The following is a 27,570-nucleotide window of genomic DNA, read 5'->3' as shown; positions in this document are numbered from 1 at the left end:
TGTTGAGTGTTGACTGTATACAAATACAACACAGACTTAATTTATTATATATTTATATTATTATAATATGTTATTGATACTTTTCGTTTGAAGTTTCAGAATATAGAAGTCTGTTCAAAAAGATTCTTGATAAACAGTGTAGCCAAATAACACATGAATAGTATAACAATTTTTTATTATCTGGGAAATCTGTTTACATTCCGACTAGTTCTCCCGGAATGTGATAAAAAAATTATAAATGTATAAAAAGAATAAATTGATCGTGATTCCGATTATCAATCTATTATGTGATACCAGTGATACTATCTTAAAACGTCGTGTTCAAAACTATTATTACTGTATGGTTCAAAATACCGCAAAAATATATTATAAATTATAATCACGGAATACGGATTAAGCTAAATTGCTAAATAGATTAAATTATAATATAGCCGTATTTTCAAAAATCAAAATTTAAATAAAAGTATCAACGATTTCGGATTACCATCAGTTATTGAATCAAAATTTCACTTAATTGAACAATTTAGTGACTAAAAATTCTGAGTAAGTACTTTATAATGAATATACAACATAAAATATATTGTTTAATATGCTAGGCCATTGAATTTATAACATTATTTGTTTACAGAAGAATTCAAGAATTTATGATGCTGTTTGACAAATTGTCCCGATTTCTTCCTGTTAAGAATAATTATTTGGTCCTTTCTCGATGCAAACATGTACAAGCAGCTCGTTATAAACGATCTATTAAGGGTAACAAACCACTTACTTACGAGATGGCTGGACCACCACACACTATTGCTCACATCAAGGGTTGGAACTCGTGGAACACGTGTACGATAAATAATTAAAAATGAATACTTAAATTAAAAATTTTTTATTAACACTGTTGTTTAGTATTTGTATAGAATGTTAATTCAATCTTTCTTTTTTAGGCAACATGTTGGATGGCTTAAGACCGGCTGAGACTGCAATAGATGACGAGTTCATTCGTCGTTTCATGACTGGCACTTGGCATGATTTAATTGCTAGTGAAATAATCATAAAAAGACAACATAACATTATAAGAATAGCTGCTATAACAGTGCAGAAAATTAGTGTAACCAAAATATATTTCCTAATTGGTTATACGGAAGAACTTTTAAGCTATTGGCTGCAATGTCCCATCAAGTTAGAATTACAGACTGTTGAAGACCGAACTGCTGTGGTATTCAAATACATTTAGTCATTTGGAAATAAATTATTGTTGTGCTTATTAGAATTTTAAAACAATATTGATGTTTAATGTAATAATATTAAATAAATAAATACTCATTTATTTTTTCTAGAAAGTATATTACATTAAAAGTTGGTATCATAATCTGACTAATTCAGTTTTTGTTAATTTTGTTACTTTTGATTATCAAGTATAGATTTGTTTGATAAAACACAGTTATTTTCATAAAATCTAATTGTTTTTTTAAAAAATGCTAATTTTAATTGTTTGGTTATAACTTTATAATCTACAAGTTTACAGTTTTCAAGGTTTTGAGACGATTTTATCTTAAAAGTAATAATAAAAAGTAAATGTGGTGAAATAATGAGTATGTATGTATTGATTGTATATGGTGTTTAATAATTGTTTGTTCTTGGGATTCAATTGATTTATAGAACAATTTTTTGAATGTGTACAAATAATTTTACTATATGATATGAAATTTTTGGAATAATAATTATAATGGTAACAAGAAGAAGGCTTAAACTTTATTTAGTGTAAAGTCAGGTTTACACTATAAATATATATACAAAATCATGCTATATTCTGTACATTTAATAAATTGGTAAGAAAATGTTAGTAACAAGTTACTTATAAGTTGCAGTGGCGTAGCCAGTATTTTTTTTTGGGGAGGGCTGATCAATTTTTGCAAGGTACAATTTAAGATTTTTGTAATGATTTTCATAGACCATTAAAAATTAAAATAATTTTTAAATTGTCTTGATATTTCGGGGGGGGGGGGGGGCTGCAGCCCCTCAGCCCTCCTCCTGGCTACGCCACTGATAAGTTGACTATTCCACTGAACGTAATAAGTATGTATAATGAGAACCTTGACTCTATTATATAGCTTCTATATTGTAATAAAAACCTTAGTCACAGACTTCCTAAAACATTTTTCTCATGTATTAAAATTTAAAAATATTACTATTACATATTATCCAACTCCCTGTAATGTATAAAATTGATGTAAATAATTAAAAGTATGTCGACAAAATATCTCGTGACTAAAATATTGCAACTAAAATATCACGGAACCAATATATCGCATAGAATAAATATTGTCAGTATAAAATATAGCAGTAATTTAATTATAATATAATATACACCTAGGTAAAACTCAAATAGACAATTTTATACATTTCAAAATATATAATATTGTTATATTAATATAAAGTAAGTAGTTTTGATAAAATATGTATAATATAATAAAATTGATGTAAGTAAATAATTAAATGCAATTGCAATACCTTGAAGATAATTTTTGAATTCTTGACTTCAATAACTTCCAACTACTTTTTTAACTTTTTCAGTCCAACTGACTAACTAGTTACTTTTATTTCTTTGCATATTTGGATTTCCTACTATATTTTGACTTATTTTAATTTTAGTTAGGTTTAATTGACGTCTCCAACCATTTATAATTTAATTGATTGAAGGATGTTGAGCAGAAAGTAAATGGGTAAATCCTTCACATATATGATTTTATTATTTTCTAGTCATTTTATGTATTGCCTTATATACATTCGATCAAGGTATTGCATTTAATATCTACTTACATTTATTAACTAATATTAGTACACATCTTTTTTTTATTACTTATATTAATTTTATTATATTTTACATATTTTTATCATTTTTTATCAATACACCACTATATATATTAGTATAACAATATTATATGTTTTGAAATGTATAAAATTGTCTATTTGAGTTTAATATATTACCGATATCATAATTAAATTTCTGCTTTATTTGTTTATTTATACTGGCGAAATTTATTCTATGCAATATTTTAGCTATGATATTTTGATCTCGCGATATTTTGTGGGTAATTCATTATTATATTGATTATTATTTATTATCATACAATTTAACAAGTTTAACAACTGTTATATATTTTTTTATAAATAATAATTAGTAGAATAATAATAAATGAAAGATTCTATTGTAAAATATACAAATGTACAATGTTTAAAATCATAAAAGTGTTATAAATTTAATTTAAAATTAGACATGCTATTAATAAGGTACTTACTAGGTATTGATTATGAGGTTTGGTGTTGATCGAGCTTAGTGTTAAATTAAACACAAAATGCATAGAATTCATCAGCATCATACCAAATGGCAAATATTTGGTTAAAGTGGAGATATAGATGCATGAGATCTGCGTGTTTTTTTGCATATAAAATTGTTATCATGGTTATAAATAATATTTTATTATTTGAAATTAAATTTTAATATAATAATATTATGGCTTATTATGCGATTAGACATTTAGGCGTTTCAATAGTGATAAATCCTACACAAATCCACGATAGTGTACTTGATTTGCCTATACATATCGCCGGGTGATCAAAATAGTAATTTATTGTATTATTGAAACACATTACGGATTTGGCACGTTGATTTTATAAAATATGTTGACTGTTGACAATCTGTGATTCGAACAAGAATACAAAAAGTGAGTGGTTTTTACACTTAGAAATTGATCGTGCTTTAAAACAATTAGTAAAATAAAGTACCTACTCTCTTAGTTCATAATTTCATATTATGACATAGACCTCATAATTTTTATCAGTGCGCTTATTTATACACAGCTGATGACAAGTAGGTTTGTTCAGCAATGCTGTTTGGTAAGCAACCTATAACTAAAGTAATATATTTTTGTGGCTTTATCATCTTGTCTGAAAACTTAGGGTTTGTATATGTCGTATTGCGAAGAAAGATCCAGAATTTATTCTAAATTTATATCTCAGGCTTGACAGACCTCCGGAAGTGAAGTTATAAAATGATGGTTTAATAACTAATACTTTATATGGTAGAATGCAAAGATGAGTAAGTCAATAATTAACTAATTCAAGTGTGCACAAGATCGTTTAGGTATAGGATAGGTTAGGTATAGTCAAACACGCTATCTTTGGATTTTACCACGGCTTTTTAAGTTAAAAATGAAATATTGAAATTGAAAAATGAAAAAAAACAAACATCTTTTTAGAGCAAAAACATTTATCATTGTTTTATAATTTTATTAAAATATGCATTATATAAGACATTTCGTTAACATTTTATCGATGATGTATTTTAACAATTGTTATACAAATTACAAAGAAATACAGTATAGTATATAATATAATTATACACGCTCGAATTGAAGAATTGTAACGTATATACAAGCATTACATTCTACAAAACGTATTCATTACCTACATACATGTCACATACATAATATTATTATCGTAAATTACGAACGGAGACGGAAATACTGCGTAGACTTAATACACATTTCAACGCTTGATGATCGACGATCGCATTCGTTCTTCCATACGCGTATTTTATTGTACATTAAATACATGTAATATAATAGTCAAATAAATGTAATATTTTGTCGTAGGTATACTATAAATAAAAAATGTACATAATATAATATATATATACATTTTTTTTGTTATATAATCGAGTGTAAAAGTTGTTACAAGATATATCACAATATGTAGATAGTCCGGTATAGCTAGGCAATTGCATAATTTTACTGCAGTGGCGAACTATGCCCGCGAAATATCAGGACTTTTCCTGGTGGGCTGTGGCTGTTCATACAAATAATTATTGGAAGCATTCCCGTTTATGGACGCAGAGAAAAATATTGATGTTGAAGTCATGTTCGAAAATTGTTAAAACTTAAAAATAAATGTGATTTATTAGATAAAAAAAAACTATGTTATTCTGTTTTTATTTAAAGAACAAAATTTGAGTTATTTCGTTATAAGTATAATTACAAATTATTCGAGGGAAACATGTCCTATGCAACTTCAAAATAACCGTGCATTATATACGAGTATCCTAACAAGATCACTAAGTATATCCAAGACGGTATACAATAGTTTATCCGGTCCGTTTTCATAGTCTGCCATTGTGTATTATTGGGTCTATTAGGTATTTCATAACATTGGATTTTATGACATTTCTAATGAATATCCGTTGCAGTTAACTTCTCATTTCTATCAATAACCTGACACCTATCGCGGAACATCAATCTAGAACGATATTATTACCGCACAATAATTATGGAATCTGTTTGAAATATTTAGGTTTGTTTTTCGACGGAAATAACGAACACGATTTTAAACGCCCGAGTTAATCAAGTAAATATATAGTTACTTGATTAATATTTATTTTATACACTGCGTTTATTCGAACAATACTCTTATGATTAATCGGTTTAGGTAAACCGGTTTTAATATACAGCATGAAACTTTATTCATTTTTAATTATGCAATTGTGCAAATTATGATTTTTGGCATTTTTAAATACACTTAAAGACCATATTTTCAAATTATTGAGATTTTTTGAAATATTACTAATACTTAAGAAGTATCTTTTGGAGGTAAATAATTTACCTGATAATTTTTTTTACAGAACAGTCTTAGAGTTCTTTAAATTTATGTAGGACTATTGCATGCATTAAGGATTAACGAGATGAGTTTAGATTTGGAAGATATAAAGGCTATGATAGTTTGAACATTTTAGTAAATATTTATAATTTGTAAAAATAGTCTAAAGAATGGAGATTTTTATCACCACAAGACACTCCATTAGTCTTTAATAGTACGAAAAATCTTAATAATTTGAAAATATGATGTTTAATTACCTAGTGTGTTTATAAATTTCAAAAAATCAGAAATTGTTAAAATTAATTTTTAAATGAAAAAAAAGGTAAGAGTGATTGATGAATTACATGGTATGGATAGAATATGAATTGAAACAAATTGATATATTATAATTGTTCGAACAGCTCGATATTGTCTAGTAGATTATTTACGAGACAGATTTTCCGAGCGATATATCTATCGTGTATGGGTACACCATTGCAGTGCGTGGGTATACACTTAGGTATATCTATTTTATATAATCGTATAATAATTGTGGTAGTTATGTTTACAGCGTAGGCACACGCCTCGTCATTGTATTAAATGGGTACCGGCGCTGTTGTTGTTAACAACGGAGGATTTATCATCAGCGAACTTGAGACAGCGAAATGATTGTGGATGGATTTTGTATTTTTACATGGAGATTACAAATTTTATAATATATTATTTATTAAAAAAGACTTAGAAATTCTGATGAAAGTCACGTATTTTTACTATATGGTAATGAATGTATTCAAAGTGATTGAATTAAAACTATACAGAAACACATTTTTACCGATATCTATTAATAGGTAAAAAGAATAAAATCAAGAAACTCGACGAGTTAGATTTTTACTCCTTGGCCATATGACGCCGAAGTGAACATTATGTATAATATTATATTGTAAACGGTGAGGCGGTACGCTACATAAGGTTTTTCATAGTATAGTTTATTCGAACAGTGCATTTATAATTACTTAATATTATTATTCAACTGTATAACAGTGTTACAATAACAAGTAGATACTATTACTTTATGGGTAAAGCGAATCGGACTATAAACATACTATTATAAATATCTTGTGTTTTACAATAACAAACATTCTAATCGACAACAAACTACTCGCGTATTAGTTCAAATAATAATTAGCTTACGGGTGGAATTGCATTATTTTTCCAGTCTCCGTGAAATTTAACAATATGTGCATACCTATACGATATACATTTATAAGTCATCAAGGTATATTAAGATGATTAATAATAATAATAATAATAATAATAATAATAATAATAATAATAGTAATAAAAAAACAACATTTTTGTACACAATTAGTAATAAAAACGAAACGTTTTCGCTATAATCGCTTTATAACAAACAAGTGTAAACGTATTAAATATTTTTACATCTACAGAATTTCAATATATATTTTTTAGAAAAATCTTATTATTATACGTGACTAAATATTATGAGCATACCTATAAGTCATATACTTCGCTGCAGCAACGAGTATAACGAATTAATTAAATATATAGGTATATATACGAATGGTTATATTATAAACACCTTGACGACGGTTCCATTTTTACAAATTGTACTAGTACCCTCGAAACGTCTCTCTCGTTTGTTTTCCGCGAGTAAGTAAAAAATAAGGAGAGAAAGTGTGTATGTGTGTGTGTGTATGTAAGTGTGTTTAGTTAGATAGATAGAGAGAGAGAGAGAGAGAGAGAGAGAGAAAGAGAGAAGAAAATACTCCAACGCGTTTACTGTACGATCGATAAGGCAGGCATTTATATATACCTAATTAAAGATCAATCATGAAGAGCGGAATAATTTTTTATGTTTCCCTAGAAAACAGTATAGATCAAAAAGTTAAAAAATTAAATTTTTATTAATGTCATAATAGTTTTTTTTTATATTAAAATATTATAAACGATCATTAATGCGGTAAAACAGCATATCGAATTGCAAATGAATAAATATATTGTTAATAGGCTCAATGCGAGATTGAGCAAAACCGATTTATGTATAAATGTACCTATATCACAAGGGCGTTTGCGTTATTTTTGTTAAAAATAATAATAATAATAAAAAAAAAATCAAATCACAAATAATAAAAAATAGTACCTACCTATATATGACTATATTATATTTATTAGAATGAGTAAGAAATAATAATAATAACACTGTCCCTTCTCACCCCCTCCTCCTCACAGATATCGCCCAGCAGTACGTATATACTGTATGTATGCATGTATGTATGTATATGTATGTAAATGTATGTGTGTGTATGTATGTTATTTTCCTCGCATATCAATTTCGTATTAATTTATCATATCGGATTACTTAATAATGTATATTATATATTATATATAATTAAACACAGCCATTGTTCCGGAATCTCGCCTATATAATTTGTCCAATGTGGCAAGAGTATATATATATATATTATATACATATACAAAGTACCAAGTACGCCTGAGCCTGCACCCTTAACACCATTATTATCCTAGAATAATACAATATATATTATATATAATATACCTATGTATAAAACAATGCGTCTAAAATAATATATGTACCTATATTTAGAAGTACAGTGTCAAATTAATAAATAATAATAACGATGAAAAAAAAAGATTTTGAAAAAAATTACACAGATGTGACTATATAATCATAATAATAATAATAATAATATTACATATACTCGGTTACAGCTAGCATAATGATAATAATGTTTCTAACACGCTAATCGGATGAATAAAAGTAACATGAAAACGCTTAACGAACAACAAACAACATTTAAAATGACTAAATTTATTTATTATTCTATTTTTATTATATATGTATAAAAAAAGCTTAAGTATATTATATTTTTTCAAAATTTATTTATGTTTGGAAATTTTCGAAAATTGTTTAATACATTTCTTTATATTTAATATATATATTTTCCTTTTATCGAATTGTACAGAATCAATACACTTTTATACGTCGTTAAAATAATAGTTAATAAAAAAAAAAAAAAAACAACGGAGGTACTGATGGAAAACATATAAACTTAATAAAAATTTAAAAAAGAAATAATAATAAGTTATTAAGGTTAAGTATAAATAAAAATATATAAAGAGGTGAGTTAATTAACAAAAAAAATTGGCTATTTTGTACTTTTGTTACAAGTATTTGTGAAATATCGTACTGTTTTACATATATTATTACATTATATAAACATGAGGTAGAGCTGTAAAAAAGCTTAATAATTAAACATTTTACGAAAAAATTGTACTATTACAGTTACGAGTTTTGACTATTACAATTAATATATTTATTATTTATATTTATCAATTAATTATGTATACGCGGTGTGTTTGAGATTTGTGAGTTATGTGTTTTAATACTGTTTTTGAGCAATATTTATCTTCTTAGTTAAATTGTACAATATATAATATGTCCTATATGTTTACATATGTCATGTTATCTCTGGCTCAGGTCTGGCCACCCAAATCTCAGTCTATTTATTATCCGTATCGTATTATCATAAATGCACATCATTGACAATAATAGTAAAATAGCAATAATTATTATAACATCATAATATTTTGTAATATTATACTGTTTCAGATAGTACAAAACACTCTAACACTCTACAATACCTTCATAATAATACATTCATAGAAATATGTATGTATTATTATACATAATACATCATAATATATGTAATATTACATATAATATATTCACTATTACAATTCGCTATTAAAATTCACAAACTTACATCTACACAATACCATTATTATCACCCGTTTCCTCGTCTCTGCTTATAATTAATTATAACACCTATATATCTGGTCATAACCCGTACTCGCGACGTAACAATATGGGTAACAAATTGCTATATATGTTATCACAATCGCAGTCACAATAATATACTTTATTATAATAATATTCCCTATTTTTGTTTGTTTTTTTTTTGGTTTTTTTTGTTTTTTTTTTTTTAATGGTTCGACGTTTTAATACATATCACTTCCCTAACCGTTTCTATCACAGATACAATCACATGACATTTCCTTGACAATTTCTCAAGATAAATATATGCTTATTACGAGAGACAAAAAAAAAATACAAATACATAAAAGCCCTATTGAATAAATCCTAATCTAAATAATAATATGTTTCCGTTAAAATATAAATGTCGAATTGTCGAGTTCTATAACACATCACTCCGGGACGTACGACGAGAGTGCGAGACACACGACTTCGTCTGTGACGCCCCCGATCACTATCGTAATGTAATTTCACATTTATCACATACAAGTTTATAGAAAAAAAAAAAAAATACAATAAAATAAAAATTATCACATCAAAAATCGCGAACGAATTTAACCGACCGTGAATATGCGAGTAAACGTATTTATAGATATACATACAAAGTAACAAAAATTAAAACAATATAAATATGTCAAACATTTTAAAGAGAAAAGCACGACGATTTACGAAATAAAAAACAAACCGTACGTCTGATCACATAAACAAAAACAATTTTGATTTTTTCAAAGGAAATATAAACGTTAATTTATATGACTAGAGAATTATAATTATATATATACTTATATAATTTAGTTCTTTTTTGTTGTTGCTATCTTTCGTGTGTACAATTGAGTTGGATTCGATATATACGTAGTGTATATACACGTATATATTTTTATATTTATATATATATATATATATTAAAATATTAAAATATTTTGTATTATTATTATAATAAAATGTTATTAAAATATTTATAGGCCGCTGTCGTTCTTCGACGTTCGATTTCTCCTCCTTACGACGACAATGGTTCAAAATGGATTGCAAACATAATATAACATATGATCGCGAACATTACACGTCGGTTATACGCTATCGGTCAGTATCAATCGTTTCGAATTAAAAAAAATCTATGATAATAAAAATCACCGGACATATTATTTATTATATTATGGCGGTGCGGTTTAATATAGGTATATATAAAATCACGTTAAAAAAATTGAGCTTTTCTCCGAGCGGCGCTCAGAAACCGAATCGACCGACGTCGACGACACAATAATAACTGTCGGGCGTATAATATTTTATAGCAAAATGTATTGATAGATAGAAAATAATAATTACAAATAAAAAAAAACCATTGAGTTACAAACAGACCACCGGAAACGAACAACGTGTTGAAAACGAGCAGAAAATCAAAAGACGTATTTGCCAAGAGGATATCCGTTTTGAACCATGGCGCCGGGGCACGCGTCGTATTTTTCTAGATCGAGTAATATTAGTATAATAATAATAATAATAATAATAATAATAATAATAATGATGATAATAATAATAATAATTTTAATAATAATAATAAAATTAATTATAAAGACGACGGCGACGACGATGACAACAACAACACGTCATACACACGACGATGGTATGAATATTGAAGCTATAATATTTATAATATATAGTCGCAGGCGTTCAACGCTGATGGTTGTTGTGTATGTGCGTGGTCAGGTGTTTGGACAGGTAGTCTGCCCTGGCGAAACACTTGCCGCACATCTCGCAGTGGTACGGCCGCTCGCCGGTGTGGATGCGCAGGTGTCGGGTCAGATCGCTCTTGCCGCCGAACGCGCGACCGCAGAACAGGCACGCGAACGGCCGCTCACCCGTGTGCTTGCGCACGTGCAGCTTTAGGTTTTCCTTAGATCGGACGCACTTGCCGCAGAACGGGCACGCGAACGATTTGGCGTCTCGGCTGTTGTTGTTGTTGTTGTTGTTGTTAATGCCATTACCGTTGCTGTTGTTGTTGGCGGTGGCGGCCGTCGTCACAGCTGCGGCAGCGGACGCCGCGGCGACAACGGCCACTGGAGTGGACCCAGCCACGGCGGCGGCGGCTGCAGCGGCGGCTGTGCGTTGAGCGTTCGATCTGAGCATGTTGAACAGCGACGGCGGCGAAGTGGCGGCTGCGTCACCGGCCGCCTTCTGCTGTCCGGCCGCCGACGTCACTGCGGACACCACTTCGTTCGTGCTGGTCACCTGGCTGTCGGACGACGATGACTTAGCGGCGGTCGGTGTCGCCGGCACGTCTCGGCTGTCGTCACTGTGCGCCGCCGTCACGGCCGCCGGTACGTCTCGCTGTAGCCTCTCCAGCGCGTGGTTGAGCCGATGCTTTTTGAACGACTTGAGATACCTGCGAAAAACACACACAACATGTACGTACACTTACGACACTCGTGACATATTAAGGTTCTCGTTAAATTTGTAATCGTTTTAATATTGCGCAGTACGATTGTTTTTATCGTCAGACTGTAGTATACCATCATCACTGAAAAGACAAAATTTCGAAAAAATTGCAAATTTCCCGTTTGTACCGATGGTCTCATACGTCTTACAAACAGTCGATGTTATGGATCGATCGAACGCGAGACGAAAAGTAATTATTGTCTATGGTAAAAAACGTTCACGATCATTCGTTGTTTTGATATCAGTCAAATAATTTTGATAATTTATCTTTTTTTGATAAATTTTGATATCAATTACTTAGTAACTGGAATTCCTAGTTTGGAAAATGTTGGCCGTGCGCAATCGCTATATATACTATCATTTAAACGATTTTTTTCGAAAAGTGTCTAATCCAGACCTAATCATCTCCCACGCTTATATGTCCATATAGTCGTATTACAGCAGTTGTAGTACCTATACCCATATATAATGTGTGGTGAATACTCGAATTTATTGTACTTGTGAAATTTACGAGGCCCGATCGATCAATCCGTAAAATGAAAAACGCCTATGTCCCCGTGGTTGACAATAACCATTAGAAAAACGTCAGGGCGCAAAACCGTAATAAGAGTAAAAACTATCACGATAGTCATGATGGTGTCTATACCTATCGCCATATGGGTGACTTTATCGAGACTTCAAAGAAGATTGAACGGTTTAACGAAGTTTTTTTTTATTCCGATATCACTGGCTGTGTTCAATAACAAATGACTGGACATGGACCATTTGATATTCAATACTAACGCCGATATCGTTGTAAATCTATTCAATATTATGTACCTATATATACACAATGACGAATACCGCATTCGCGGTAACCGTATAGTAATAAAATCATACGTAACTAAAATCTGTACCCTGACCGGCTACATTTGGCACTTGCATTGTATAGTAACCGCGCTATTATACGATATAATATAATGTCAACCCTAACGCGCCACAAACTTATTTAAATTCATGTATATTTAAATTTAAAATGATACCGAACAATTTAGTTTGGTATTTTACATGTCTACACAGAATCAAACGTTTCGCGCACATTCAAAAAGTATCATACGTAAGTACCATAATAATGTCGAAAATTTATTATAGTTATATATTATATTATTATTTATATTTTATGTACATGCAATGATTTGTATAAAACGTGTTATGTGCGCGAATAATATTATTTGTAATCATAAAAAAATCAACTTAGCATAATCCTCGTGGACACTTTATCGTGGTTACGATAATATTTTATTCCGTTACCGTCAAAGGATACATATTATAATATTTTAGCGTTTAAATAATAACACCGAGTCTCGTTTTGTATATAATATTAATTTGTATATTATATTATTATCGTAATATAGAGTTGGCACGGGCACACGACCGTAAACATCGGCAGTGGGGGGGGGGGGGTTCCAAGTGTGCGACAGTTACAAGAACGAACGTTAGTTCAAAAACGAAAATTATAGAGCACTGTTGGCGGCGGTGTTCTGCAGGACGACTACGAATAGAGGAGTCGAACCAGCACCGCGGACAACTACATTGTTCGGTACGAGATTGAGCGAAATAGTATAATAGTAATAAAACCGCGCGGTGCATTATACGGGTAATAGAGAGGCATAATAGATTGTAATATTAAACGCGCGAGAGAGGTAAAAAACTGGACGGCGAGTACGATTATAATATTATCCACCGGCGTGCGATTCGCCGACATGTGCGTTTGCGGTACCTACCCAAACGGATTGCAATTATTTTTATTATTATTATTATTATTATTATATGGTACGACTCGGGGGACCGGTTTCCGACGCGGAACGGGTCGCGTTGCCGGCGATACGCGAAAACTGGTTTGGTCAAACGGTGTCACGCGCGTCTTTTTGGCGTGCGAAAAAAAGTAATACATAATAATAATGGCGAGCGAAAACCCATTGGACTCACCTGAACTGCATGCCGCATATGTCACACGTGAACAGCTTGTCGGCCGGCAAGCGGGCCCTGTGGTTTTGTTCGCGGTGTTTGAGATAGGCCGAACGGTAACGGTAACTCTGGCCGCACTGGTCGCACTGGAACGGTTTCTCGTCGCCGCCGTCGCCGCCGTGACCGCGCACCGGTTGCCCGGTGTGCTGCAGGGCCGTGTGCTGTTCGAGGAGCCACGTGGACGGGAAACCCGCCAGGCAAATGGCGCACCGGATCAGGCACCGGCTGGCCACCTCGTCGCTGGAGCTCACGCACGGCCCGATCAGCCCTTGTTGTTGGAGCACCGAGTACAGCGACACGGAAGTTTCTGCACACACAAAACACATGCACACGAGCGCGTGCACGCCACATTGTTACGCGTTGTCGAAACAAACGGTTACGTTACGGGCAGATATATTTTATATTTCCACTCTCGCCAAACGGAATTTTCCTATAGTCGATTTTTGTGGTTTTTGAAAAAATAAAACTGAAAGATTTTTGCATAACGTCATCGTGATTTGATAGTGTTTATTTATAAAAACATGGTACTGTAGAAGTTTCTACAAAGTAATCTATTTTTTTACGTCCAACAAACAACCTCATAACCGGAAGCAAAATACTTTACTAAAATCGTTGATGTATTTCGGATACTGAACAGGATTTTTTTTATTAATATAAGCATTTAGAATTTAGATGAGTCGAGTTATTCTAGAGCATCGTGATTCGTGACTTTTGCAAGCAAAATTTCTATCAATTTATTTCTGTGTAACTATCTACTCTTATCATTATCTGTTTGGTTTTTCTGCAATAGGACATAGTTGATTGATTAAAATATATTCAATATTAATACATCGGATTTTTTAGAAGAATGTTCTGCATCCGATTATGAAGCAAAAAGAAATTTAAATTACTAGAATAAAAAATAAATATTTCTTAAAATTTAGTGTTATTATCATTTTTTTTCTTCAAAATTACGAAAAATTGGCGTTAAATAAATGTATATAGTTAAATAAACTACTCCGTATACATTATCAACGTAATTCACAAAGGTTGAGTGTTTGTATACACCAGAGAGCAGTAGAGCACTAAACTATATTAATGATTTAAGATTTCGAACAGGGTGAGTATTTTTTTAACCAAGACTACCTATTAAGATTAAGTTGATCGTACTCGTTTAAATCGAAAAATAGTTTAGTTTAAGTTTATTGTAGGTACATGAGTTGTTAACGTTTTTTTTTTTTTTTACTAGACATTCTAATATTTTGGTTTTTATACTCTAAAAAAGGTTCCTTGTTTGAAAACGTCAATTTAAAAATGTCAAACACTTATTTTATCTATAGTCTCTAATTATTTATAATAATTTTTGAGGGTTGATAATTGATGGACTAAAAATAGTTGATTATGTTTTTTATTTTATTTTGTCGACAACGGTATAATTAGGTTGAGAGCAAATCGATTTATGTATAGTAGCCAGTAGGTAGGTACGTGACACGATGCAAGAACACAATATAGACATTTTATGGTATTATTAAAAATGAAAACTTTATTTTTATTTTATATTTAATTTAAACGTATATCCATATTGACATTCCGCAATTCCAAGAAAAATGTTTATACAAAATATTATTCGTAATGTTCGTGTATGCGTCTATTATTTGTCCCTAAAGGCAAATGTATTATCCAAACAAAATAGCTTACGCACTTTACACGCCAAATGTCGTGTATTATATATATATATATTTATATGGATTCTGTGCAGATACTGTATTATGTAAAAGTATATAGTAGGTATTCAAATTTATGTTCTATCTATGCAATGGTTAGGTTAAGTGATCACGGACGGCCACCCTTTATAGTTTTTTCATATACAAAATGTTTTCTTTTATTTCTTTCTTGTAATTCTTTATATTGACATTATAGTAGCGTTAAAGCTTTAATTGTTAAATATAATAGAATTTAAAATTTTTAAATAATGCAATATCAAAATTTATAATATTTGAGTTTGATTACATTTTTCTTGTATTTTGACTGATCGCGATTCCACTGTATATTTTATGACTAAAAATCCATCATGAAAATAAAACTATCATATTTAACAATAATGAAATATTTGATGGAGTTTTCAAACTGTTTTAGATGTTTACCTAAAAAAGTTTAGTTATATAGTTTTAGATAGAATTTATTGTACTGAACACAAACAAGATGTGTAACTGTGTAAGTAACAATCAACATTAAAAATATTTTATAACTTTGGTACTTAGTTATTTAGTTTATCTAATGTATATATTGAATAATTTAAATGTTTATGTAGCATCTGAAATATAAAAATTAAAAAACGTATTTTATAACATACCTAATAAATATAAATTTTTTAATCATTTCAGGTAGCCGGTAGGTAGGTAGTTATGTGATTTAATAATTGTTTTAGAAATTAATAATAATTAAAATTTAAAGAATTTCTTAGAACGCCTTCTTTGCCTATCTTACTTAGCTCCAACCTATGATTTATGTGGATTGTCTCTCATAATAGGAGGAGTAATTTGAAAAAGGGAAGATACGAGTTTTTACTCTACTATTATTAGCTCACTGAAAATAAAAATTCTTAATTCTTCTCTATTGACTCAATATTTTATTATATTAATATATTTTATGCAGTGACGTTTTCGAAAATAAAAAAATATTCTGCCAGAGCATGAAATAAAAAATATGGGTCACCAAACTAAATGTAAAAATGCTTATAGTAAAAATGGTAAGACATTTAAAAATTGCATTTCTTTTTATTATTGTTAGTGTTTTTTTATAAACGTTAATGTGGTAAACTAAGCTCGGTTTAGTGTTTCAGTTTTATAATGTGACGATTCATTCGTCATAGCTTTAAATTATATAATAATAAGTAATAACTAAATATTAAATAAATAAAACTTCACACTATTCCGCGCCAATTTAAACACCCTCCACAAGTTGCGTAACAAGTGTCGTGACGGTGTTTTTTTTTTATATATATTCGTCGGAACTGTGTTCGTTAGTAGGGTGATTATTGTTATAAATCAAAATACACACAGCGTGTGTATTGTTGAAAACGCGTCTGCTATTGTTTTTTCTGTCGCTTGTTTCTCTATAACACGCCAGTTATGTAATAATTTTCTCGATTTGCTTGTTAAGAAATCAAGAAGAGTGTGTAAGTCTTAAGCAAAGATAGAAAATTGTTTTCAAAAATTTTGTGCGCACAAATACACACAACTATTATTATTGTATATAGGACATAAGTATGGCATATACATATATTTATCTCATCGAAACTCCAAACGTTACGTAACGATATTATATTTTATACACGGTAGGATTTTATTATACGCCTTTGCAACGCGAAGCTAAAATATAACGCGCGCGTCTGTGTTACTATAATAATTACCTATACTAGCCAGTAATTGTATATTATTAGATGTACACGTTATATATATTTCCGTATAAAATCAAATTAATACATCGAACTGTTAATAACGTTTTATAACGTTATGACAGTATCTGTGTGATTGTATATCTAATGTCGGAATGTAATAGATGAAAATATACCTCGTCGATGGCTTACAAATGACTCGTGTATCGGAGAGAAAATGGCTTTTATCGATTTTTTTTTTTTATATATAAATTTAAAAAGTCGAAATGCGGTACGTATACCTAACTTATATATATTAAAGATACTGAAGTAATACTGAACACTAGATAGGAATTTGAATATTTGTCAAAGTCTATATCTGATCAGACTGCATGGATACATACAGATATACGTATATATAGGTAGTACCTATGTGTATGTAGAGTAACGTAGGTTTACGCACAAGAGACGATGAGCTACTGTATATTTCGACTCGATTCGTTCGACGACAGACGCGCGTCTCTTAATGATACGCAAATTTATCTGAAAACACTTATCTCAAATACGCGCCAGTGCGTCGCACGCGAATATTTAACGTACGCCTATCTATATTTACCTATAATAACTATATACTGTTATCTAAAATTTTAAATTTGAATAGATGTACGATTAACGCTGTCTAGCCCGTCTAGATTATATTAACTATCTATATTGCATGTTAGAATAAATTTCACTATACTAAAATTTTGTTTTGGGTTTCAAATGTATTTTGTTTTATACGCGAATAATCGTAAACGCGAAAAATAAAATACATCACAGACGTAATATATACGTATGGTGGTGTATTATTACTATTTAAAATGTGACTTTTAATTTGAGAATTATATTATAATATTATAATTTATAATTATAGAATTTTAATGGCTTAAAAATGACAATCATATTATAATAATACAATTTTAAGAATTATTATTGTAGTACGCGTTTATTATAAATTATAATACATTATAACCGTATGATTTATTAGATATATTATTATATTATATGAACCCGATACCGGTAAAATACCATGTACATATTATAATATAATAATATACAACAGCGGTCAGCGATTAAATCCACCGACCGTTTAGGTTTAGAGTATTTTCCCGTGTATAGGGTTATTATTATTCTTTTTTTTTTTACCTGTATTGTAAACGGGCGGCAGAGTCGAGAACCGACTGAAAGCGGAAAATCCTTGTTGTAGAACGGAAACTTGCGACCTGTATGCGGCCAACGTGTTGAACACCCCTTCCACCAAGCAAACTTCCTATTTCACACATAATACACACACGAATCAATCAATGTTAACGTAAAACGACCCGCGTATATAATGGATGCAATTGACCAGTTGTCCGGAAACCATAATATTATTATACGCAGTGGACGCATTTTATTACACACATTATATTTTATATTGCAAGTTGATAGTTGATAGTAGTAGTATTGATGAGCATAAATATAGCGGAGTATATAAAATGTTTAGATGTTCAACGCATGTTGTAATATGTATAATATGTGTGTGTGTATGATGTAGGATGTGAAAAAAAAAAATAAAAACTCGGTTTTTCGTACATTAGCAATTTTTTTTATATACGTATATTGCACTGACAGAAAAAAAAAACTATAATAAAATACACAAAAAGCTAATCTTATAATGTTTTTAGCACCTAATAATAAAAAATAATCGATGTTCTCACTTATATCGTTATCACATTTACTAAAAATTATTTCTTATACGCTACTCGGGGTTCACATCATCATCGTCGTCGAACGCGTTATTGAAAAATGAATTTTCATTACATAATACAAATACTGCCTAATCTTATACATAAACGTTTTGCATTGGGTCACAACGTTAATAATTGGGTAACATTATAAGAAACATTATTATGGATGTGCTGTAAGATAAAAATAAAATAGTGTGCATAAGTGCTTCTGAAAATGATAAATGATTTTGGTGACAAATATAAATGCTTAAAATGTATTGAAAGATCTTTCGAAAATTAAAAAAAACTTAATCGATTTAACAACAAAAAGATACTTAATAAACGCAGGTGATTTTTAAAGACTCTCCTTTGTATTTGTAAACTTCGCTATTTTTTAAATACCACATGTCTTTAGGTTTTACCCGAAACATATAATACTATAATAATAATAATATATGGTATCGTAAAGTTAAATAGCCGACTTTGGTCGCGCATTATAGCTAAAAAGTATATACGAGTTGAGCATTACATGACTTGGTTATCGTTATCGAATGTTCTTCCTTTACGTAGGTAGTAATTCTGAGCTTATATTATTATGTTTAGATATTAACTTTATAAAATGTAGTGATAAGAATTAGAGCGCTGTTTGGTTAGGAGCGCGTAATGACGAAGATTACAAAGCATCAAGAGTACGTCTTTCAAATCCCCTGTTTACATATTTTATAACAAATCTTTTAAATACCATACAATATGTAGCCTATCACAGTCGGAACACCTTAATCCTAACCCACGGTAATCGCAGACGACCATGGCCTAACCTAAAATTAAGCCCATATATGGCCATATATATATCGTTTAAAAATACCACTGCTCAGTTCGAGTTCAGGTCATATGTTACGTTCGTTTTGGTCCATCAACAAACTGAATAGAATTAAATCATGAAACATTAATGTTTGAGATAATTTCCTCACATAGTGACATTTGTATTTTGTACCATAACAATAAATTGAGACTTGCCATTAAAATTGTACATTTTTTTTAGTAACTTTACTGTTAACTACATATTATGAAATTATATTATATGAGACGGATTTGATACATCCTTATTGACAAGTTTATCATTTATTTTAAAGAAAAATATTTTAATCATATAAAATTTAAGTTAGTTGGTATTGTTATGTACAAATAACTGTAATGTAATATAACACTAAACATAATCCTAATTTCTAATCATTTTAATTATGGTGTAGGTACCTATATTATATTATTCATTTTTATTAATATATTAATTATTCAAAAACATAAAACTATTATTTGATGCTATACTTTTTGTATAGATTGATACATTCCACGACTAAGTACAATACAAATAATATCTTTAAAAAGAAATCTTATTCAGTAATATAATACAATATATTATTCTAATCAACTATCGAAAAAATATCACATTCTTGTTCCTTCACATCTCGCTATTTTCATTCTGGTATAGAATTCGACAATACGTACATTTTGTGTTAATCTACTTTATAGTTTTAATTATATTATATAATAATAATAATAATAATAATTTTATGAAAATGAGAAAATTTGATCACACGTGTTACATAGATTTTAACAAACAAATAATAAATAAAAAGCTTAAATGACTTATATTATATTTTGCGATTGAGTGCCAATAATTAACAAAAAACGGTGACATGACTGGTAAAACGTATATAATATATTATCATAGTAAATGTTTTTAGAAAATATAATATTTTGATCCTTACGCAAGCTCTTATGAGCACACGTGTCTTCGGGAAAATATGTAAATATTTATGAGGTTAATATTTGCGATACCCTTAAATTATATGTATAATGAGTTTATAACGATGAACTGGAATTTTATAACATTCTGAGTATCATTTAAAAGTTTAAAATATGGACGAACGAATTAATTCGCCGAAAAACGATTTAAAAAATTAAATCCGAGAATTAAACCAAAATTGTATTTATATTTATTGAATACGTATAATTAAATACTCGATAGTAACTAAAAAAACCAAATGAGAGTAAAGTAGTTTTTTGGTTGGTTAACTAATAAATAAAATAAACAATAACAATGTTATTAACGCCATATTTTATCATCATTAGCGGAACTAGTAATATTATAATAAAACAGATTCGAAATTTTAATGTCAGTACATTTGAATGTATATTAATAAGCTGTACTGGTCCATGTTAACGCCTACTTCTGTTATTTAAAATTAGATATTGTTTAATTATTTATATAAATATATAAATTCTATTATATACATGCATATCACAGAAAATTAAATCTACTGACTTATGAATAGGCGCTAGAGCATTATAATAATGATGAGCGAAATTAAATATGTTAAAAAATGTTCTCTTGATTTTTGAACCCTTAACCAATTATACACACCGTTAATTGTTACTAATGTTAGAAGTACTCAAGGGGTCTAGCTGAATGTAATGTTTTCAAAGGTAATTAGCTCGAACGTAAAAAAGGAGTATTTTTTTCGAGAGAGTATTAAAATAATTACAACGCACGGATGAATAAAATGTCCTGGTGCCGGCGAAATAATAAATGATGCGCGTCCAACTCTTTTAAACTTCTGTCAATTCCGTGTGAAAAGAGAACATCTGGCTTGTGTTTGAAAACACGTTTCAATACAAATCAAATGTATTTTAAAAACAGTGGTTATTGTTTGTTATTGTTAACATTTTAATTGAGAACTTTACGGCGATCTGGTATTGCTCATGGAGGCGAAAGAGGACGGGATACATACAATGCAAATAAGCTATATGCACTAAATAATATTACACGTACAGATTCAATCGTCTGTTCGGCATCCAACGACGGCGATCACGGGCTGTTTGGTTTTGTTGCCAAACGTAGTAAAGATAAGAATATATTATAATATCCAACGGGATAAATGATTAGTTGAGTGTAGTATCACGTGTATTTGTCGTACTTCATGTCCGAAATAAATCAAACATCAGAGCAAACGGCCGGGACATAAAAACAATTCAATAATGCGTGTATTAATTATGACGGGTATAATACCTGCCGAACGAGACAAAAAAAAAAAAAAAAACTACAGATGATCTATTGTGTTATTTTACGAGCTACACGTATTCAATTTATTCGCGGCCGATTTCGGTAAAAAGTACTGCGGGACGCCCCGAGTACCGGCGCGAACGCGTTCCATTCGACGATTTCACTGCGCACGAAATATGGGTATATTTCATATTCCGTCGGTATTTAACGGTGCGCATATCGTACCTACCGTACTATTATTGTTATTATACCTACTGGCCATGTCTTCCCGACGATTTGTTGACCGAGACCAATTTTGCCGCCGCGCGTACCGCCGACACTGGACGAAAGTCGACGAGGGCACCGCTATACGCGTGTACGTAATAATAATAATAATAATAATATGAGGCATGCATGAATGACGGCGCGGCGCGTGGTATTGATTCTAACCTAAAATATTTGAACAGTTTTCGCGTACGATCCTAACATTCGACGACGGCGAGCGGGGTGAATGAATGGGGGGAGGGGGGGGTAGTAGGAGGAGGAGGAGGAGGAGAAGGCGAAGCCGTTAAACGTTTCGGTGGCGATCGTTTTTGTTTTTCGTCACGCAACAAAGCGTGTAAAAAAAAATACACGAAATGCGAAATGCGGCTCGCGTATACGACATAAATACGTATAGTGGTGAGCGGTATAGGCGTACATTATAGGACTATGTCATCGTGTGCACGGGGGGGCGAAAGGGCGCCGGTCGACGGACACGAATTTCAATAGATTCAAATCGGACGACATTTTTCGAATTCGGGTAGTTTTACTTTTTTTATTTTTTTTTATCTTTTTTACGTTCGAAACAATTACCTACGATAACCTATATACGAATCGTCATGGCGGTGTGTGTCTTCAGTTTATCTCGGATATAATGTAGCGAATAATACGACGTAATAATAATAATAATAAGTTAATAACTATATAATAATAATAATAATATATGACGGATATTACAACGTAACAAAATATATAATAGTATATCGTATATGACTCTGAGCGTAGAGAACGGCCACCGGCGCGACCCCATTTCCACTACACTCTATAAGGAAACAATCGTCGTCATGGTGGCGTGGGCGGAGGCGGCGGCGGGGCCGGCGGTGACCCGCTGCCGTGCCTGTGGTGATGATGATGCTGGATGACGGTCAAGTCGAACGGTCTGACTGCGGCGGACGCGATCGTCGCGACCGCCTGCGCCATTCCGCCTCCGAAATTCCCCAACCCTCCGCCGCCAACTAACATCCCTCCTCCGCCACCTCCTCCTCCGGGCTCCTCTTCGGGACTGGGCGACGACACGAACCGGTGTCGGCCTGTGAACTTCGGGTAGTGCGTCTTCTCGTGCGCTTTGAGTATCGTCGACCGGCTGAACGTCTTGCCGCACAGCGCGCACCGGAATGGACGTTCGCCGGTGTGCACGCGACAGTGGTCCTTCATGTGGTGCCGGAGCTTGAACGCTTTGCCGCAGAACTCGCACTTGAACGGCCGGTCGCCGGTGTGCGCGGGCAGGTGGCCGACCAGCGTGGCCACGTCCGGGAACGTCTTGCCGCAAAACTTGCACAGCGTACCGCCCACGCCGTCGTCCATTGCACCGGCGATGCCGCACGCCTGCTGCAGCGACGCCGCGGCGGCGGCCGACGACGACGCGGACAACAGCGACAGCGACAGCGCCGCCGACGACGACAGAGGCGGTGGTACGGTCATGCCGCCACCGCCGCCGCCGGGGTCCGTAAACGACGTGCCGCCGGGCTGGTTGTTGTCCAGGCTGTGCGACAGTATGTGTCGCGTCAGTTTGCTCTGATGCGGGAACGTTAGGTTGCAGTACAAGCACGTGTACGACCGCGTCGGTGTCGTGGTCAAAGCGACGATAGCGTCCGCCGCAGCAGTCGTCGTCGTCGTCATCGTAGCCGGTGTCGGCGTCGTTGGCGTTGGCGTAGGTGTCGTCGTTGTCGTCCTGCCGTCGCGTTCCTGTAACCGAAACAAAAAAAAACAAAAAAAAAAATAACTCTCATCAACTTCTTTTCGCTGGTAAATTTCGTTTAGTATAATTGTTTACGTAAAAGGGTGTGTGGAAAAAAACCGAGGAGATAAAAAGTTAAAAAAAAAAAAACAAAAAAAAAAATTTGTGTAATATTATTGATATACTGTCAAGTAAATAATACTCATGGAGGACAAAATAATAGTGTCAGCACAAGAAGTTGACGTTGTTTTTTTTTTTTGTCGTTTTTGTTTTGGCTACAGGTGCGGCCAGGCCATATATATACATACATATTATATATATATATATATGTAAAATATAATATAATATTTTACGATCGAAAACTCCAATCCGCGCACACCGTTCGTTTAAGAAAACGCACAATATAATATTTAAGTGTATTATAATATTATTATAAAAAAAATATACACGTGTACAAAACGCACGGTTTTTTTTAAATTTATGATCACACGGGTTAACGATTATAATTTCCGTACCGAACATTGGTAGAGCAGTGGTATTATGCAAATGCGAAATTTAAATGAAATAATCGTAACGCAGGTCGTTTCTGGTTTGGCGAGTTTTTCGCAGTTACATTTTTGACAATCTTTTTACCACTGCGCGTAGTTGGTATTTTTTGGTCGATTCGTCGCAGCGTATATAATAATAATAAACGGTGGTACGGCACAACTAGGGTTGGTAATGGTGCTTGACCCCCGCAGTTTGTAATTTAAGTTCCAATTTCCCTTATTTGACCAACGGCTTCGTGGAGAATTGTTTCTTACTACTTTTCGAGGACCAATTAAGACCATCTTAACTACTATATAAAGCTCTCTTTAGACCGCGTATTCATTAGAACTTGTCAAGTCTTGTTATATGGTGTCATTAAAAAAATTCGAAAAATACTGAAGATAATAAAAACTTAAATCATACAATTTTGAATAGGGCCGTAGATTTCCCGTTGAATTTTAATCTCAATTGCACTTGTGATAAGTACATATTGTATTTTGTTTATAACAATCTTTTTCTGGTGTATATCATAATAACCGATAATGTATTTAGTAAATAGATATTTAACCAATTTAAAATTAAAATGACAAAAAAAAACAAAAAATGAACTAACGATTAAACGTTCAAATAGTAGATACCTACTCTGTAAAGAATTTCACCGACTTACAATAATGAAATTGTTATAGTTTTTCAACAACATGAAATAGGATTAAGCGGTATACAAATTATAAAATAATTATAAAATCTTAAGAATATTAATGTTTCATGAAATTCTTTTGTGTATTTAAAAAAAAAGATTTTAATCCATGGGTATATTCGTACAATTTAAGACACATCAACAGGTTTATGGACTTAAATATGACAGATAATTCCGTAGTTGGTTGTTACAAATAATTATATTTAGCTGTATAAAATATAGTGATTTTTGGAAAGTATCAAAGTGAATGAAATCCAACAGAACCAAAAAATATATTAATGTTGAATGGCTGACTATGTAGTATGTATGTTATACTCAAATTAGATATCGAAGTTTAACATTAAAACTTATCAAATTGAGTGAAATCAAATTTCAGTTTTAATGCCATTTATGTGTTCATAAAACATAATTATTGCTATAATAAAATTAACTAAAATAATTAGTCACAATTATAATAAGTTTATCATTTATTTGCGGTGGTTTAAAAAATTAAGTTTTGCACAGTATCTTTATGCCTTTTTTTATACCTTTTATGGTTCATATTATTTTTAAATAGGTTTATAATAACATCATACAAATCATCATGGAAGTTGCAGTTCGGAGCAATCCAATTCTGAAATTGTCACCACTTTATGAGTTTATGATTAACACAAAAATTATACAGCTTACAACATTTATCGCTTAAAGTATCTATGATAATTATAGAATTTGGAAAGTAAATAAAATGAACCTATATAGCTATATTAAATAATAATAATAATAATTAATTGTTTTGAAGTCAACTTCTTGAGACTGCACTTGTTTGTATAAAAGCATTTTAATATTTCTTAGCCGCATAAAATCAGTAAATGGCAAAAAAAATTGTATATTTCGTTCTAGTTTTTTTTCCTCTAAATTACGTTCAGTCTCGTTATAAAAAAATGAATATTTTTCATTTTCTACTCTGAGTTAAATTTTCATTATATAATAACAACGTTAATAACAACGGGAATGGATGCAATGTAAATGAATAAAAAAATAGACAATATTTTATGCTTACCGGATCTGGTATACTCCGGTATTCTGAAGAGCTTTCCCCTTGAATGCTTCGGTCATCAGTCTTGTCACAGTCAGCTTCTTTCTTCAAGAACTATAGAATACAATATTGGTTTTAGTCATACCAAAATTTATTAAAAACGAGTTCATTAAAAAAATTATAAATTTCAACTAATTACATATATTATTACTGTTTATTCAATCCACGAGGTGTTGGTTTCTCATTTAATAATAATAATAATAATATATTCAGAAATTGATGAGAGATTATTGAAAAAAATCAACTTTTAGATAATAAACGTCACCTAACCTGAAGCTTCAACATAGAAAAAGTACTTTATAGAAAAACTAAAATTGAAATTGTTAACTGATAAGTTATTATTAAGGAATCAATATAGTTTGATAGAAATTGTGAAACTTTAATACTGATATAGGTAAAATTTATTATATTATAATTCTACGATGCACAAATATTTCTCAATATTAAAACGACTTTGTGATGCATTTTATAAATTTTGTAGGTGTGTTACCAGTGGGTGGCTTCTTCAATTTAACAGTTAGAAACATAATGTATATAATTTATGTTAGTTATTATGATAATGCATTTTTAAAGATTTATAAAAACTTGAATAAAAAAACGCAATATAAATTTTGATTAGTATTGTACATAGTTAAAAACGATTAAACGGTTGAATTGCCGAAAATACATTATACAAGTATACATGAAATTATATATACCTATTATATCTATTAGCATACCTAAAGTATTAGTTAAATTTAATATAACCATTATTATTACCGATCCCTTCAAGGCGTTTTTAAATAATCTATAAATTCACTTAGTATATGTATAATAAATACTAGTCTAATTATTATACACATACAATTTTATATTTTATGTAAGACTTAGGGTCTTACTAAGGACCGATACATGTTAATTAATCAGAAACTACGATTTCAAATCTCGAATAATAATATTAATAAAAATTTATAAAAATTAACTGCTTTAAAATTTATAGTAAAAATGGTGTTTCTTGTTTAATAAAAAAAATGAAATTTCTACACCCTTGGTCATTCCTTAAATGTTATAAAAATGTATGAATTTTAAAATATGGTCTTTAGCAGTATTTCAAAATCATAATTTAAATAATTTGATTATTAAATTAAATGATATGAGTAAGCACAGGGAAATCACTTGGTATTTATAAATATATCTAATATCATCTATTGAACTATATAGTTAATCA

The 27,570-nt window shown here is 31.1% G+C and overlaps 2 protein-coding genes across 4 annotated transcripts in view; one reads left to right on the top strand and one right to left on the bottom strand.

The window, feature by feature from the left end:
* Positions 1-294: 294 nt before the first annotated feature.
* On the top strand, positions 295-1,318 carry LOC132930561 (small ribosomal subunit protein uS3m). The gene is made up of 3 exons (XM_060996495.1): positions 295-543; positions 629-834; positions 936-1,318. Exons 2-3 carry the CDS (start codon positions 645-647, stop codon positions 1,223-1,225), a joined length of 480 nt encoding a protein of 159 aa, XP_060852478.1. The 5' UTR covers positions 295-543; positions 629-644; the 3' UTR covers positions 1,226-1,318.
* A 2,925-nt stretch (positions 1,319-4,243) lies between these two features.
* Positions 4,244-27,570, bottom strand: part of LOC132930238 (zinc finger protein 865-like) — a 39,643-nt gene continuing 16,316 nt past the window's right edge. For 2 of the 3 annotated variants that reach the window (XM_060995991.1, XM_060995990.1), the window contains 4 exons: positions 26,328-26,417; positions 18,459-18,582; positions 13,880-14,225; positions 4,244-11,858 (listed from right to left, as the gene is read on the bottom strand). In XM_060995991.1, coding sequence (XP_060851974.1) covers positions 11,147-11,858; positions 13,880-14,225; positions 18,459-18,582; positions 26,328-26,417 — 1,272 coding nt within the window. In that variant the 3' untranslated portion in view covers positions 4,244-11,146. Of the gene's footprint in view, positions 11,859-13,879; positions 14,226-18,458; positions 18,583-18,877; positions 24,072-26,327; positions 26,418-27,570 lie in introns of those variants that run through there. The other variant, XM_060995992.1, reaches the window with a different exon arrangement.

Source organism: Rhopalosiphum padi, chromosome 4 (assembly GCF_020882245.1).
Source record: "Rhopalosiphum padi isolate XX-2018 chromosome 4, ASM2088224v1, whole genome shotgun sequence".
Taxonomy (NCBI): domain Eukaryota; kingdom Metazoa; phylum Arthropoda; class Insecta; order Hemiptera; family Aphididae; genus Rhopalosiphum; species Rhopalosiphum padi.
Note: the sequence above shows the minus strand (reverse complement) of the source record. Positions and strands in the feature narration are given on the sequence as shown.